This window comes from Hemitrygon akajei, chromosome 16 (assembly GCF_048418815.1).
Source record: "Hemitrygon akajei chromosome 16, sHemAka1.3, whole genome shotgun sequence".
In the NCBI taxonomy this organism is placed as follows: Eukaryota; Metazoa; Chordata; class Chondrichthyes; order Myliobatiformes; family Dasyatidae; genus Hemitrygon; species Hemitrygon akajei.
The window spans coordinates 34,243,950-34,260,899 of NC_133139.1; the positions used below are offsets into that span (position 1 = coordinate 34,243,950).

General features: G+C 40.1%; 1 protein-coding gene across 2 annotated transcripts in view; it reads right to left on the reverse strand.

Moving 5' to 3' along the window:
- Positions 1 to 16,950, reverse strand: part of LOC140739962 (phospholipid-transporting ATPase ABCA1-like) — a 186,721-nt gene that overhangs the window by 39,228 nt on the left and 130,543 nt on the right. The window contains exons 27-35 of one of the 2 annotated variants that reach the window (XM_073068672.1): positions 15,916 to 16,020; positions 15,197 to 15,220; positions 13,215 to 13,363; positions 11,916 to 12,040; positions 9,592 to 9,690; positions 7,682 to 7,871; positions 4,649 to 4,743; positions 4,484 to 4,516; positions 3,470 to 3,575 (exon numbers count right to left, since the gene is read on the reverse strand). In XM_073068672.1, the coding sequence (XP_072924773.1) occupies positions 3,470 to 3,575; positions 4,484 to 4,516; positions 4,649 to 4,743; positions 7,682 to 7,871; positions 9,592 to 9,690; positions 11,916 to 12,040; positions 13,215 to 13,363; positions 15,197 to 15,220; positions 15,916 to 16,020 (926 nt within the window). The remainder of the gene's footprint in view (positions 1 to 3,469; positions 3,576 to 4,483; positions 4,517 to 4,648; positions 4,744 to 7,681; positions 7,872 to 9,591; positions 9,691 to 11,915; positions 12,041 to 13,214; positions 13,364 to 15,196; positions 15,221 to 15,915; positions 16,021 to 16,950) is intronic. The other variant, XM_073068673.1, reaches the window with a different exon arrangement.

Sequence of the window (16,950 nt, forward strand, 5' to 3'; positions counted from 1 at the left end):
ACTAGATTTTCAACAGCCTTTGTACACCACAGTTCCTGTACCCTAGCTTCCTTTCCCTGTCTCATTGCAACGTTCTATGCAGAACACCACACAAATATCCCCTGAACATTTGCCACATTTCTGCCATACATTCCCCTGAGAATATCTGTTCCCAATTTATGCTTCCAAGTTTCTGCCTGATAGCCTCATATTAAACGCTTTCCTAACTTGTCTGTTCTTAGCCCTCTCCAATGCTATGGTAAAGGATATAGAATTGTGATCACTATCTCCAAAATGCTCTCCCACTGAGAGACCTGACACCTGACCAGGTTCATTTCCCAATACCAGATCAAGTACAACATCTCCTCTTGTAGGCTTATCTACATATTGTGTCAGGAAACCTTGAACACACCTAACAAACTCCACCCCATCTAAACCCTTCGCTCTAGGGACATGCCAATCGATACTTGGGAAGTTAAAATCTCCCACCATGACAACCCTGTTATTATTACACCTTTCCAGAATCTGTCTCCCTATCTGCTCCTTGTTGTCCCTGTTACTACTGGGTGGTCTATAAAAAACACTCAGTAGAGTTATTGACCCCTTCCTGTTTCTAACTTCCACCCACAGAGACTCAGTAGACAATCCCTCCATGAGTTCCTCCTCTTCTGAAGCCATGACACTATGTCTGATCAGCTGTGCCATGCCCCCACCTCTTTTGCCTCCCTCCCTATCCTTTCTGAAACATCTAAAGCCTGGCACTCTAAGTAACCATTCCTGCCCCTGGGCCATCCAAATCTCTGTAATGGCCACAACATCATAGCTCCAAGTACTGATCCATGCTCTAAGCTCATCCGCTTTGTTCATGATGCTTCTTGCATTAAAATAGTCACATCTCAAACTATCGGTCTGAGCACATCCTTTCTCTATCTCCTGCCTATCCACCCTCTCGCACTGTCTCCAAGCTTTCTCTATTTGTGAGCCAACCACCCCTTCCTCCGTCTCTTCAGTTCAGTTCCCACCCCCCTGAAATTTTAGTTTAAACTCCCCCCAATAACCTTAGCAAACCTCCCTGCCAAGATATTGCCCCCCTTGGATTCAAGTGCAACCCGTCCTTTTGGTACAGGTCACACCTGCCCCAAAAGAGGTCCCAATGATCCAGAAGCCTGAATCCCTGCCCCCTGCTCCAATCCCTCAGCCACACACTTATCCTCCACCTCACTCTATTCCTGTACTCACTGTCGCGTGGCACAGGCAGCAATCCTGAGATTACTACCTTTGAGATCCTGCTTCTCAACTTCCTTCCTAACTCCCTGTAGTCTGTTTTCAGGACCTCTTCCCTTTTCCTACCTATGTCATTGGTACCAATATGTACCACGACCTCTGGCTGTTACCTTCCCACTTCAGGATATCATGGACATGATCAGAAACATCCCGGTCCCTGGCACCTGGGAGGCAAACTACCACCTGCATTTCTTTCCTGCATCCACAGAATCGCCTGTCTGACCCCCTCTTACTGCTGCCTTCTTCCTTTCCGTACCCTTCTGAGCCACAGGGCCAGACTCTGTCAGAGGCACGGCCACCGTTGCTTCCCCCACACTGGCCGTCTCCCACCAACAGTACTCAATAGGGGTACCGTACTTATTATTAAGGGGGACAACCACAGGGGTACTCTCTAGTATCTGCCTCTTGCCTTTCCCTCTCCTGACTGTTACCCACATCTGTCTCCCGAGGCCCCAGTCTGACTACTTGCCTATAGCTCCTCTCTATCACCTCCTCCCTTTCCCTGACCAGACGAAGGTCATCGAGCTGAAGCTGCAGTTCCCTAACCTGGTCCCCAAGGAGCTGTAACTCGATGCACCTGGTGCAGATGTGGCCTTCCAGGAGGCTGGGAGTCTCCCGGACTTCCCACATCTGACACCCAGAACACCGGCCTCACAGACATACTTCCTGTTTCTATTCTTCACAGATAACCTGCCTGGCCTCGACCCATTATCACCAAAGCCCCATTGAACCAAAGCCCACCTACTCTGTCTCCCACTCTGTAAAGCTGTCTCCTTTTAAACTTCACGCTGGACTATCTCGCTGACAAACTATAAGACAATAGCTGCCAGAAAGCTGAATTAAAAGAGAACGCTGGGAATACTCCACAGGTCAGGAAGCATCTGTGGAGAGACAAAAAAATAGAGTGCAAGTTTCTGGTGGATGACTTTCGCTGGCAGCCAGGACTCTGGTGTGACATCAGGCAGCATTGTTACTGTGTCTGCAATCACAAAAATGCCTCACAGCTGGTGAGCTTCACCCACACAGTCGGCAGCTGTCAAATCTGTCACAGTTATCTAACGTTCAAAATCACTTGGGAGCACTTTAGACAAAATGGGAAAATAAAATTAATTTAAAAATGTTAAGAATCTAAAAAAAAAGACAAAACACATATGTGCTTAAAACATTAAAACTAACTCAGTTATATAATTTGAAAACTTTTGTCTACTTTTTGTTTCAACTCATCAGGCAATTTCTCCTATTTGTTTACATAGGATTCCAGAACTACTTTTATTTTAATTCATGAAAGCCTGTACTGTCCCTCTTTCATCTGGCACTGCCACTTGGCCCCTTCAATCTATCACAGACCTTCCCACTCTATCACTCCTTCACTTGATGTTTCATTTCTTGCTTCCCCAGTTCTGATTAAAAGTTATAGCTCAAAAAGATTTCATTTCCAGCGCCTGCAGTAACTTTCTTTCTCGACACAAGCAGCAGCTGACCTCTGCCTCTCTGTTGCCTGCACTACATGCTGAAGATGTTCTATAGGTCAGTTGTGGAGAGCGCCCTCTTCTTTGTGGTGGCGTGTTGGGGAGGAAGCATTAAGAAGAGGGATGCCTCACGTCTTAATAAGCTGGTAAGGAAGGCGGGCTCTGTCGTGGGCAAAGTACTGGAGAGTTTAACATCGGTAGCTGAGCGAAGGGCGCTGAGTAGGCTACGGTCAATTATGGAAAACTCTGAACATCCTCTACATAGCACCATCCAGAGACAGAGAAGCAGTTTCAGCGACAGGTTACTATCGATGCAATGCTTCTCAGACAGGATGAAGAGGTCAATACTCCCCAATGCCATTAGGCTTTACAATTCAACCGCCAGGACTTAAGAACTTTTTAAAAGCTATTATTAATGCTTTTTGAGATAGTGATTTAGATGCATATCATATTTTTTACTGAGTTAAGTATTGTATGTAATTAGTTTTGCTACAACAAGTGTATGGGACATTGGAAAAAAGTTGAATTTCCCCATGGGGATGAATAAAGTATCTATCAATCTATCTACATGAAATAGGAGCATGTTCTCAAACCACCGTGCCAGCAGCCCTCCTTTTCATTGTCATAAGAACCACTCTGAGGAGCAGTTGTCCCCAGGCTCATGAACATGACTTTCACTAACAGAACTGCCGGAAGACCAGTTAAGAAAAAGGATGAGGTTTAAAGCAGTTCCATACCTTTGTGACACTAAGTCGTGTCCTGATCTCAGTGATGGACATATTAACTTCATTCAGCGAAGGTAAAATCTGAGAACTTCGTGCTCCAAAGGAGAATCCTCCATACCTAGAATAGATCAAGGATGTCCTTTTCTTGATTCTACTTACTTTTATATACATCCTCTTTAAACCAATATGAGCAGATTTCAGTTTTACAGCTTGCGGATTTATAAAGATACGCATAAAATAAAAATAATACAAGGGATTGAAATGAAACAAAATTGAAAGTTCTAGGATAAAGAAAGCAGAACTGGCTACTTCTACAGCAAAAGGACAGTTATTTCAATGGTACTGTTTGAGATTAACCATTCACTTTATTTTTCGCTCTTTCAGATAGACAGGTTTGTTGTAGGTAATTTTTCTATTTATGGGTATTCTTAGGAAGTAATAGTTAAAACACAGTTAAACCCAGTGTAATTTACTCAATTGCTTTTCCTCAAAGGAAAAGATGGTTTTATGAAACTTAGCCAAGATTTTACAGGTCATTTCCAAGTTATGAACTCCCAATTTATGGACACCCCCTACATACATTGAGTTTCTGTAATATTACTAAATTCAAAAGTCCAGTGTACATATGCTCATTTCTAGAATGGGCTGAACTAGTTTCTCCTCTCTCTTTGTCTCTCCCACCCCCACCCCCCAGTATTTTAGTTAATTTTTCTTTCTTATCAATCTTATGTGGTTTTGATGCCATACACTACAATACCATATCGTATGATTTTGTCTATTTACTAATATATGGTTTACAGACTTCTGCAAAAGCAAAAACGTTTCATTACCTGGGGACAGCCTGCACTTTCATACATGTTAGAAAGCACCGAAATAATCTGACATCAATGAATTTCATGTTATAGACCAAAGAATTTTGAAGTTGGTAGAGATTCCTTTTGGCAAACAGTGTAACGTTTGGATAATTAAAGTATGCATGCCAACCTTCTTCCCCTCATTGGTTATACACTAGACACAGTAACCTACCTGAACTCGTTCACCCACTTCTTGGTTTTCAGACTGAAAACATGAACAACAAGTTTAAGTTACTTACAGAGCACCAGAATAAATAAATGACTTGAAATGCATATTTGAGTAAATCAGAGCACATTTAATTGCATGATTTGCAATTAAAGCCATGTCACTTTATACCTCTTACTAAGGATTTGGGGGTAGGTCTTCACAAGATAGTCAGAGATATTCCTGCCAGTCAGGTTCTGAAGTATATCCCCAGTATTCCGATGCATCTGTTTAGAAAACAGAAACCAGTGTTGTCAATACATATGATGCTATACAATTTTTTGATCAAGTCCCTGTAGCTGGACAACTACAATGGTCCAGTGTCTGTATTTCAATGTGAATTCTGGTGCTATAACTTATGTTTTCTGGTGGGCTACATATTGTGCAAGATGAGGTACACCAAGGGCCAGGGGAAGTTCAAAGTAAATGTAGTTCAAACTAAATTATCAAACTACTAATATGTTACCATATAGTATCTAGAGATTCATTTTCTTGCAGGCATTTACAGGAAAGAAAGAAACCCAATAGAACTTGTGAAAATCTATGCATAATCAGACAAAGACTGTCAAACAACCGATGTGCAAAAGAAGACAAACCGCACAAAAGAAATCCCGAGAAGATGATTTGTAAAGAGTGAATGTGTAGGTCATAGAATCTGGTTCAGGAGCCTGATGGTTGAAGGGTAATAACTTTTCCTAAACCTGATGGTGTCAGCCCTCAGGCTTCTGTACCTCCTGCCCGGTGGTAGTATTGAGAAGAGGGCGTGGCCTGGATGAGTTTCAGTTTCAATATCTGACAACGGTTCAGGAAAGCAAAGAAGAGCTGCTGGAGGCAGTCAGATGGAAGACATTTCCAATCGAGACCCTGTACGTGGAGGGTCTCAACCCAAAACACCGACTGTCCGTCTCCCTCTACAGATGCAGCTTGGCCCACTGACCTCCTCCAGCAATGGATGGTGGGGTCTTTGATAAAAGATGCTGTTTTCTTGTGGCAACACTCCATGTACTGTAAATGTGTTCAATGGTCAGGAGGGTTTTGCCTATGGTGGAGTAGGCTGTGCCCTTTTCCTGGGCTGTTTCCATACCAGGGAATGATACAACCAGTTAGGATATTCTCTACTGTGAATCTATAGTTATAAAAGTTTTCGGTGACATGCTGAACCTATGCAAACTTCTAAGAAAGTAGGAGGTACTGTCATGTCTTCTTTGAGATGGCCCTTATGTGCTGGTCCTCCTGGCCTGCTAACACCAATAAATTTAAAGCTACTAATATTCTCAACCTGCATTCCACTGATAAGGACTGGCTCATGGACCTCTAGCTTCTTCTGCATGGAGTCAATGACCTTCTCTTGGGTTTTGCTGATGTTGAGTGAGAGGTTGCTCTTGTGGCACCACTCTACCAGATTTTCAATCTCCCTCTTATATGCCAATTTGATTTAATCTTCAACAGTGATGTCATCAAAAAACTTAGAGATAGCATTGTTGCTGCACAACTATAGTATAAAGTGAGTAGAGCAGGGGCTAAGCACACAGCCCAATGGTGCACCTGTGTTGATGATGAGTGTAGAGGAGATGTTATTGCCAACTCCTACTGATTGGGGTCTGCCACTGAGGAAATCTTGGATCCAGTTACAGAGAAATACCAAAGCCCAGGTTCTGGAGCTTCGTGATGAGTTTTGTGGGAATGATAGTATGGAATGTTGAGCTGTAGTAAATGAAGAGCATCCTGACGTATGCATCTTCATTGCCCATGTTTTCCAGAGCTGAGTAAAGAGTCTGACTTAGTGAGTCCTGACGAAGGGTCTCGGCCTGAAACGTCGACAGTGCTTCTGGCCTGCTGTGTTCCACCAGCATTTTGTGTGTGTTGTTGTTTGAATTTCCAGCATCTGCAGATTTCCTCGTGTTAGTAACTGCAGTTGTGACATGGATCATACATTATATAAGGGCATAAAGTGATAAGGGACCTCGAGATTTACTTGAAGTGAGAAATATGCCAAGCTAGAAGGGAAGGGCATGGAGGCAGAATTAGATAATTAATTCACAGTAATGTCAGAAACACAACAAACCAGATGGCATGCTTTAAATCTAAAGAGGAAACACTGGAGATTTATGAAGAGTTTGTCCAGACTGGAAAATCTTAACTAAAGAAAAAATTGGATAATTTAAGGTTGTTTTCTTTGAAACAAGGCAAGACTTAATTGGGGTGTAAAATTATGAGAACATAGATAAGTGCAAAGGACTTATTTTCTTTAGCTGGTAGGTCAAAAACCAAGTGATCCAATTTAAAAGTAATTGACAGAAGGATTGTAGGAGAGATGAAAATCTAGTTTCCTTCACAGGCTGGAATCCTTGCTTGAAGGAAGTGGAAGCAGAAATTCTCAACACATTTACAAAGCAGTTGGACACGTACCAGGCTTTCAGGGCTATAGACCAAGAGCTAGAAAAGTTGATGGCTACTTATTTTTAGCACAAATGAGCCATATATCTTTCTTGTGGTACAAATCATCTATAATTCTATTAAATGAAGCAGCAGGACAAGTAAACCAAAGTGCCTAAATTTAAGAAAGCATCCTGTTAAGAAAAAGATATAGGCTGTTGAACACAAGAGAAAAATGAGGCAATTGGAAATGGTGTGTAAACACGATTTGAGTGCAAATGCTATATTTTTAATGGATTGTAGTTTGATAGACACAGCTAGGACTTTCAGACATTTAAGTGGTACCCATGCACATGTGGTGGTTGCATCTGAGCAATTAGATCTGCTGTAGTAAATGAAAAGCATCTTGACGTATGAATCTTCATTGTCCAGGTTTTCCAGAGCTGAGTAAAGAGCCAATGAAATAGCATCTCCTGTTGACCTGTTACAGGCAAATTGTAGTGAATCCAGGTCAAGTAGATCTGAGAAAAATTGCTCGTCTAGCTTCTGTTTACAACCCTGCAAAAAATATCTAATAAGGTCACAAAGCACGGCAGTGCCCATCTACCTTCTCATGTATTTGGTTCTGCATTTCTGGTAAATGAGTGATAAACCTCACAACAAGCTAGAAATTATAAAAACATTCAATGAACCTGGCCATTGTTATGCTTTCAAAGCCATCAGCACAAAAAAAAATGAAAAACACAAATTATCTACACATGTTCATCATACCTAATCTATTCCACTCACCTCAGCAGGTGGAAGCCCTCCTGCTCCTAGTCTACATTCAGGCAGCATCCTCTTGCTCTCTTCTGAGCTACACTCACACGTCGGAGATGGGTTCTGCATCGTCCAGTTACCATTGAGAAAAATGCTCATGACTGATCCAGGAATAGGGGGAGTTACCCATTCAGTACTGCCTTGTGAGCAATGTTCATCTCTTAGGGGGAAGAGGAGAATGAGGTATGAAATTTTTAAAAAAGCAGATAATACAAAATATAATGTTAGTCAGACCAGTAATTCATACACTCTTGTCACCACTTTAGAGGAGATGTGTAAATGCACTGGAGAGAGAATACACAGGATTTGTGAGGATGTTGCCAGGGCTGGGAAGATGCAAGTATGAGAACAGGTTGAACTAGCTAAGTTTCTTACTAAGGAAGATATTTAACATAACTGTGAAATTCTTTGAGGGGCAAAAATAAGGAACAAAGGATGTTTTTTTTTAATACAGGGAGAGATCAAAAAGAAAGGAGCTGAGATTCAAAGCATTTGATGGAAGGATGAGAGGAGGGAAGAGGATTTTATTTTTCCACGGAGATGTTGGTACAGATTTTGAACTTGTCATGGGCTATTCATTTATTGAGCTAATTAATAAGACCTACATAATTCCACCGCTGCAACTTAGTTTAATTCATCCCTGATGAATTTAGTCCTGATGAAGGGTCTTGGCATGAAATGGTGACTATTTACTCCTTTCCATAGATGCTGCCTGACCTGCAGAGTTCCTCCAGCGTTGTGTGTGTGTTACTTGGATTTCCAGCATCTACAGGTTTTCTCTTGTCAGTTCATTTAATCCTAAAGCTCTCATCATATGTCTTTATTATTATTATTATAATTTATTGATTATTGCAACATTTCCCTTTTAGCTTCCACTCTCAAAACTAAAGGACATCAAATACTGTTTCTCTTTCCTAAACTGCAACACATCCTATTCACTAATCACCTCTAGGTTTGCTGACCATCACTGGATTCTAGATATACAAAGATTCAATTTTAAATGTACCAGTTTTGTTTTTAGATCCCTCCTCTGCTTTTGTCTGATAGTTCTCCAGGACATCACTTATATACCTTTATCTCACTCTTTCCTCCTTTAAAATATTCCTTAAAACCTCCTTGACCGAACTTATCTGTACAAATATCCCTTTTTGTTTCACAAAGCTCATTCAAAATTTAGAATGGCTTATTATGCCAAAGATAAACACAAGCTCAAATTGCATCTTTCAGAAGCAGTTAACTAAATTATACTCGTATATAGATTTTAAATTCTTGTTTCGCTTTATGTATAGGAGCTTCAAATCACTGATATTGTTGGGGTCGGATTTAGGACCATCAGCCAATTAGGTAACATTACTAAGAAAAGTCAATTCCAAGCCTCACTAAATGCAAATAGGATATATCAGCAAATAAGAATTCAAGCAGAAAGTCCTTTGGTTTCATGGACTGTATGACTCAATGCTCAATAGGTATACATTATTGTTAATGAACTCGTGCTTAGCACATTCATGTTTATTGTAATGTACTGATTTTTGAGTTTGCTTTACAGCCCCATGCATAAAAATATAACAGTGGGACTACCAAACTGGCATCTAATTATTTCACTGTTCCGACCTTTTGAGTGTTCTGTGACGCACACAGATTGCATGAAGCACTTTACTGAATGTATAAACTACCAAGGCAAAATGGGTCTGAAGAGTTGTTTAATATGATTATTATAAATGGGCTATCATCTACAAAATGCACCAAAGTAGAGCTGATTAGATAACAAAAATAAACTATCAACATTTCTACTGTTTAGAAGGAACAAGGAGGAAGGAGATCAATAGGTACAAACACTGCATGTTGTTTGAACAATACGGTAACTTTACTAGAATACTCACAAATTCAAACCATCTGCCATACATGTAGTACCAAATCCAGGGTCACTGAGGAGTGCACTGATCAGCTCACGAGTACTGAAATCCTCTGGTATATCATCACTGAAAGAATTGAAAGCTAAATTAGACAAACAATATTCACACGGGACCCAATAAGTTTGTTAATAATCAGCAACTCTAAGCTTCAGTAGCAGTTGATCCAGGTCAATTTGACACTGCTGCCTGGTCCAAAAGTCAACAGGTAGGCAGGGGGAAACACTGCAAAAATTACTGTAACCATCTTCGGGTTACCTGAGAAATGAAAGCTCAATGAGAGAACTTGCTTAAGGTGTTACTGGCCTACACAATCCAACATCTGTGTTGGTCTATAACAAACTGCTTGACCTCTTTCAGGGTGGCTGTGAGGCACAGACAGTGGCCTTCCCACTCTTTGCATCTGGAGGGAGAAAGAGGAAGATCAAGGCAATCACAGTTCCTGCTCCTCTTGTGATGTATTCACACACCAACGGTAAGACTAGTTTGGAGTTCATTGTCTTGGTGCTAAAATTCAAAGTACAATATAATATAAAAGTACAAGTTTCAATAGTCACTCACTCATCCACCCAGAGACTAAAGGTTCTTTCATCCAAATGAAACAAGAATGTTCCCAGTGGCCTACCCCACTGAGATGACTAGTTAGTGATATTACATGAAGACCATCCTGATGTCACCTTGAAACAGCAAGCTTCACATACCGAGAATGGCAAACATCAAAGAGATCCTTTAAGCATGCTGGATGATATGGACTCATACCCAAGCAAGAGATGGCATGCCCAGAGGGAAGAAACTAAAATTAACTTTTTAATCTATTATAAGTTGTTTTTATTCCGTAAGTGGGATTAGTGCAGATAGGCATAATAATCGACATAGATGAATTGCATTTGCAAACTAACAGACAATGTGACTCTGACATTTAAGAAAAAAATCCTGAATAAGGAATTAGAAATTAGTCAGAGAAGTTTAAAATGAAATTATCAATCATAATGTACTGAACAAGCAAAGTTGAAGGTACATGCATATCCTGGAGGCTTTCTTAGTTCGTTTAGAGCTTTTGGTGTGTGTATACAAGGTTTCTCTCAAGGAATTAAATGGATGCTATGGAGTCTGTGACTGGAATCATTTACACCACTTACAGTAGGGACGTACTTGGTTGGTTGAACATTTTGACAGCAATATTTGGTTGGCAGAGCGCAGAATAATCTGCACTCCTGGAAGTTAGCACCAAATGTAAATCACTATTCAAGAAATTCTCCTGGTATCCTCAAACATTCTGCACTTTAGAATCACCATCAAAATGATAGTTTTAATGTTGTTGACAAGATCTTGATGTTCGATCAATTCATTAACTCTTTATTTAGTTTTCATATTTGGGTGCAGCTGTACCAACTTCTTGAACTACAGGAGTCCTTTTGGGGAAGGTCCTTTCATAGTAGGGCTGGGTAGGGTATTCCAGCATCTCGACACAGCTGTGAAGAAGGACCGACGCTATATTTTCAACTCAGGGCTGTTTGTTTGGAGGGGAACCTGTAGATGGTGACACTAGCTGCCCTTTTCCTACTTGGAGGAAGAGTCACAGGTTTTAGATGTTCTGTCAGAGTAGACACAGCGAGTAATAGTGGTGCATTTTGTAGATGATACACATTGTAGCCACTGTGTGCTTGTGATGGACAAAATTAATCTTCAGAATGATGGATTGGATGACAGTCAAACAGGATGTTTAGTCCTGAGTGCTGTCGAGAGTTGCTGTGGCTTGAATCATCCAGACAAATGGAGAGTATTCTATAACGCACCTGACTTACGCCACATAGATAGCTGAAAGTCAAATAAGTGTTAGGACTTGTGTACCTGGTGATAGCAATGGCATTAAGTATCTGGGGCAGGGGTTTAATTTCTGTCTTGTCAGAGGATGTTATTGCCTGGCACTACTTTGGCATGAATGTTATCAGCTTATTCCTGAACGTTGACTGGGTCTTTCTGTATGCAGGCATGAGCTGTTTTCCTTTTCTGAGGAGCTCAGAATGGATTTACATATTCAATCAGAAGCAAACATCTCCAGTTCTAACCTTATGAAAGAAGAAAGGTCATGTACATAATTTAAAATTTTTTTTTTTTTTTATTAACAGCATTTAAGAAGCATGTAGCATGCACTTTGTTAATTTCTAAGGGGAATCTAGATGACTAATAATGCAACATGTTCTTGTAACTTCTTTCTGTGAAATAGCACAACAAAGTTTTATAACCATCATTCATTATTTAATACTCTGGGGAGACGTATGCAAGTTGGATACCTGATGAAAGTGTATTGTTCTCCATACATCCAGGGAGTCAACTCTAATGATGGATATTTCCCAAATGGAGGCACAATAAGACTGAAGAGTAGGGCAACAAAGACAAACATTGCAGGCAGCACAATCTGGAAAAGATACAAAATATAGAAGTTGGTTCATTTTGATTTCTATCAAAGGACCATACCTCACGCAAGCTTAAACTGGATAATCAGTTTATATAGCATTGGCATGCTTTATTGCATAAATTAATGATGTACTTAAATATACCAGAATGATTTAAATAGAGACCCACCAACTGAAGTTATTTGAAGTTGCAAGCTTCACTGTGGAACCCTAATAGGAAAATCTCTACCTCTGTTTTAACTGGCTCTTTGCAAATTCAGCCCAAAAGAATGGGATTGAAGGCAGAGGTGCAGTTCAAGACCTTTAACGGTATTAGCATAGAATGAGCCTAGGTAGGTACTACAAAGGTTAGATGTAATGTAATGTTCATTTTGTACTGTGAACACTGATTCCATTTACCAGGTCATTTAGTGTGAGGTTAATGATTATTGTTGTACTGAAGAAAATTGATTGCGATCAGGTTGAAACCAATAAAAGTAATTTTGGAATCATCAGACTAGAAGTGAGACAGAAATTGATGAATGAAAAATGAGACAGATTAAGGATGGGTGTGTTACTGGCCATACCATTTGATGTTTGGATCCATATTCCAACACCTGAAGGCTGGCTGAGGGACTTTATTAAGGCTCTGGTCCTAAGCCAACAGACAGACAACTCAGCCTTAATTTGTGGCTACAGTCACATTTTAGAAATCCCTCTGAAAAATTTGCAAGTATAACATCGAACAAAATTGCATTGGGGAGTTTGTGTGTGTTACCCACTTACTGCTAAAGTCCATTAACAGACAACATCCAGGTGAGAGTCAACTATATAAGGGTAATATAAGAAATCGTAGCAAGAGAAAATCAAATAAACTGCTGGTATTGGAAACAGGAAATGATGGAAACCTTCACCAATTCAGACAGCATCTGTAGAAAGAGAAAGTAAACAATTCAGGTCCGGGATCCTTGATCAGAACTGAGAAAGAGTGAAACAAGATTAACACATTAACACTTCCTCTGTGGATGCTGCCCGACCCTTGAGCTTTTCTAGTGATTTTTGTTTCATTTCGCTGTAAGAGAAAGATGGTTATGAAGCCATTCCCCAATAAACATTAGTTGTTTTGAGGAAGCAGGAAGGGGATGAATATAGAAAAATACACATCTTGCTTCCACAAATAGTAGAACTTTGACTTGCCTGAGCAAAGAGTCCCCTGTGGCTTCGTCTGGCATAGAGAAATCGTTTGATGAACAGAGAGTGGAACTGCTGTCGGGTGAGCTCCCAACCACGCAATTGGTATGAGCCTCTGCCATCCGAACAGTGCATGAAGTCTGTTTCTTTGGATTCTGAACAAAAGTTTAAAGGAAGCTCTTTTATTAAAGAATGATGGAAGCTTGATGTTTTTAGCTTAATGAGCTGAAATGTGCTTTGAAATGCCAAACTGCCATCACTTCTCTGTGGAATATCAAATGCTGCCAGCTGCAGGAACATTTTTCACAGTGCTCTGATACTAGATTCTTCAGAGTCCTACAGAAAAACACAAGCTTACACTAGCTCTTATAGCGTTAGTGCAGGGGTATCCACCTACAGAATCTGCAGCAGCTTGGACCTGGTGCAGGAAAAATGAATCCATTCATATCAATAGAAAATAGCGGCTGCAAGTTAACTGGAAAGTATTAGCTTTTAATTCAAGTTAATTATTTAAAAATATTTTAAATTTTAATTATTAAATTGTTTCATTGACTAGAAACACAGAAGCATTCAAAGTATTGGAGAGAATATCAGCTAAGTTTATTGTGGCTTAGTAACTATCAAAGCTCTAATGACTGGGATGATGAAATGTTTTCTGAGTTGGGGTTGTCTCAATCTGTTTTATCATGACAAAGGTGGATGTGGTTTGATTTCACCATTTAAGAGAGATATGGATAGACACATGGATGGGAGGGGTACCGGGGGGGGGGGGGGGGGTGGCGCACCTATGGTCCACATGCAGGTCAGTTAGATTAGGCAGAATAATCGTTCAGCACAGAGCAGATGGTGTGATGGTGTGATGGACCTGCTTCTGTGCCGTAGTGACCTATGACTCCATAAATTGCACAAAGCGCACAGACTTTGCTCTTTAGGATTGGAATGTTTCAGGCTGTAAGTCGATATGGGTAGATTGGGCAAAGGGAAGTACCCATTTGCTATGGATGGTGGTGAGCCACTGGCACTCACCACTGACCTACGCAGCATCAAAAACAAGCTCTGCCTAACCATTTCATAAAATTACCACAGCATGGCAACGCAAGTCATTGGCTGAATGAAAATAGAAGCTAATTTAACAAAATATTTAATAATATTTCTTTCTTATATTTAATAATAAGCTTTCTTGTGTTGCTTTATCATGTAAGATGTCACCCGGCGAGGCTCCGAAATTCTCTGATACTTTGTTACTGGCCAACTTCAAGTGTTTCCTGCTGAGGTTGCACTCAGGAGTATCAGTGTTAAACTTGCAGGTGATGATGATAACTCAACTTTGTAAAATAACTCCTGCAGCACTGAGTGCTGGTGCTCTCCCCTCACCATCCCCACCCCCAGGTACAAGGTATTATTGGTATCTTCACAAAGCAGCTGCCCTGTAGAAGACACTACAGGAGCATCAGTAATGCAAAGGCTTAACATTTGAAATATGAAGAGAAAATACTTGAAATACTCAGCAGGTCAGGCAGCAATGGTGGAGCAACAAACAGAAATAAGTCTTTAGTTCAAAGACTTTCCCCCGGACAATTTTAAATGAAAGATGACAGTTGAAAAGTTAACTATATTCTTCTTCCTACAGATACTAGCTGACCTGCTGAGAATTCCCAGTGTTTCCTTGTTTTATTCATCGATTTTTAGATTTGTTTCAGATAGCAAGATCAAAAAGGGCAAAACCAGCATTTTTGCTTCCTTTAAACCGAAGGGTAATGAGCTCTTTAATCTGAGTCTCACAGAGATCAGCCGGATTAAACTTGATATGCACTCAGCTGTACTGCCAATACTTAAATGCCCTTCTTCAAGTAAATATTTGAACGTGATTTAACCACTGGGCAAATAGAAAATGTTCTGTGATCAAAGTACCTTCTTTTCCATGTTTTACAAATGTCCCTATAAGGTTAACTTCCATTAAAATTATATCTGTTTTATTTAAATCGTACCTTTTGTTCGTACTTTCCTTCTTACTGGCATTTGGGAAGCATTAGAAATAGAGAGACAACGTGTTCAATATAAAACATTCAGAAAATAACTCTAATTTAGTAAACTATATTTTCTCCAAGTTTCTTCATACTTGTAGAACAAGATAGATAAATTTAAATTTAGTAATATTTTAATTGTAAATTCATATGTGATACCTGGAGTTGATGGGACAAAACAACAGGTAATTTATATTCCTTTTTATTGGGATATTTATTAAGCCAGTGTTTTAGTTTGTGTTTCTGAAGGAATACCTCCTGTTTCTTGGTTGCAATTATATGTTTTTTTTAATAATATTCCTGAGAAGCTGACTGCATCACCGTTCTGCCCTTGCCTAAATGTTCATGGATAAGCTTAGGTGGTAGAAAGCTACTCGACAATGAGAAATTTTAACTGCCAATCCAAAGGCACACATTAGATTTTCATGAGAATCACTGGACAGTGACTAGGTTTAACACCATGTGCTGATTCCCACCCACTTCTTAACCCTATCTCACGAGCTCACATTTAACATGTACCATCTTCGTCACCTTACAGGCCCAAGAGATGGGGACTGAACGTGGGGAAATTCTCTGTTCTGGATGGCTCAATTTGGGAGCTGATTTAATGAACTTTAATCTGACAAAAGTAACACATGGTACTGAACCAAAAGCTGACTGGGATCATTAAACGTGAGTATTACCACGTTCTGTATCCGGCAAGTCGAAGTCCCCTTCCTCACTGACAGGCTGCAGTGTCTGCTCACTCGATCTTGAACATCTGACTCTTTTAATAGGGACGTTTCCATCTGCAAAATCCCAGAAAATTAAAACTGGCACATGAAATTATGCAAAGAAAACACAAAGGTTACAAATTTCATAACAAAACAAATGTGTTTCTATTCAATAGCTTTTGAATTTCTGTGAGCGCTCTAAAGCCTGTGAAGTAAGTTTTTGAAGTGCGTCCACTTGTAAGATAGCAGGTGAATGTGATCTGAAATGGCTGACGTGTCAGCAACAGAAACCAATTTCTTGACTTTTAATTGGTGCAATAATTGGCCAACAAACACATCTGGTGCAGGATGTAAACCCTGTCTGAATCTAAAATCATCCTGTATTAGGAAAGGAATTGTGGCATGTGATTTCTTCATTTCAAAAACACTTTGGACTTTCTTTCCAGCATTCAGTATCATAATTGTTAATAAAATATACACAGCCAGTGCCCATATCTGAGGTTGTTTAATGTACACAGAATGTGTGTAGCGTCCTATAACCAGGGCATAAATGGTGCATGGCTCTTTCAACCCTGCAACTGTAAGACTCAAGCCATATTTTACAACAGAGTGCTGCCAGTGCTACTATACTAAAGACAAAATTACATAGGAACAAACATTTCCGGATGATTACAGACCACAGTAACATTTCCTAACCATCCTGGCAACTACATGACACAATGATGAACATGTCAATCAATCGACTGGTCCAAAACTGACCAGGTTTGATACAAGGAAAACCCAGGTAAAGGAAGCTTCAGGTTCCACAAATAGAAAATCCAATCTTTTTTTCCCCTGAAATTGTTGCGGCACAATAAAGGAAACAATTTAAATAAGTTAATGAATCTTAGTTAGGCGGGCCATTATCATGTCAAAGGCACAAGGCAGAGCCTCACCTAGTTCATTTGCTCTTTATTATTTTATACACTGTTCCCCCCCCACCCCACCAACTTCCTCTTTCGAGGA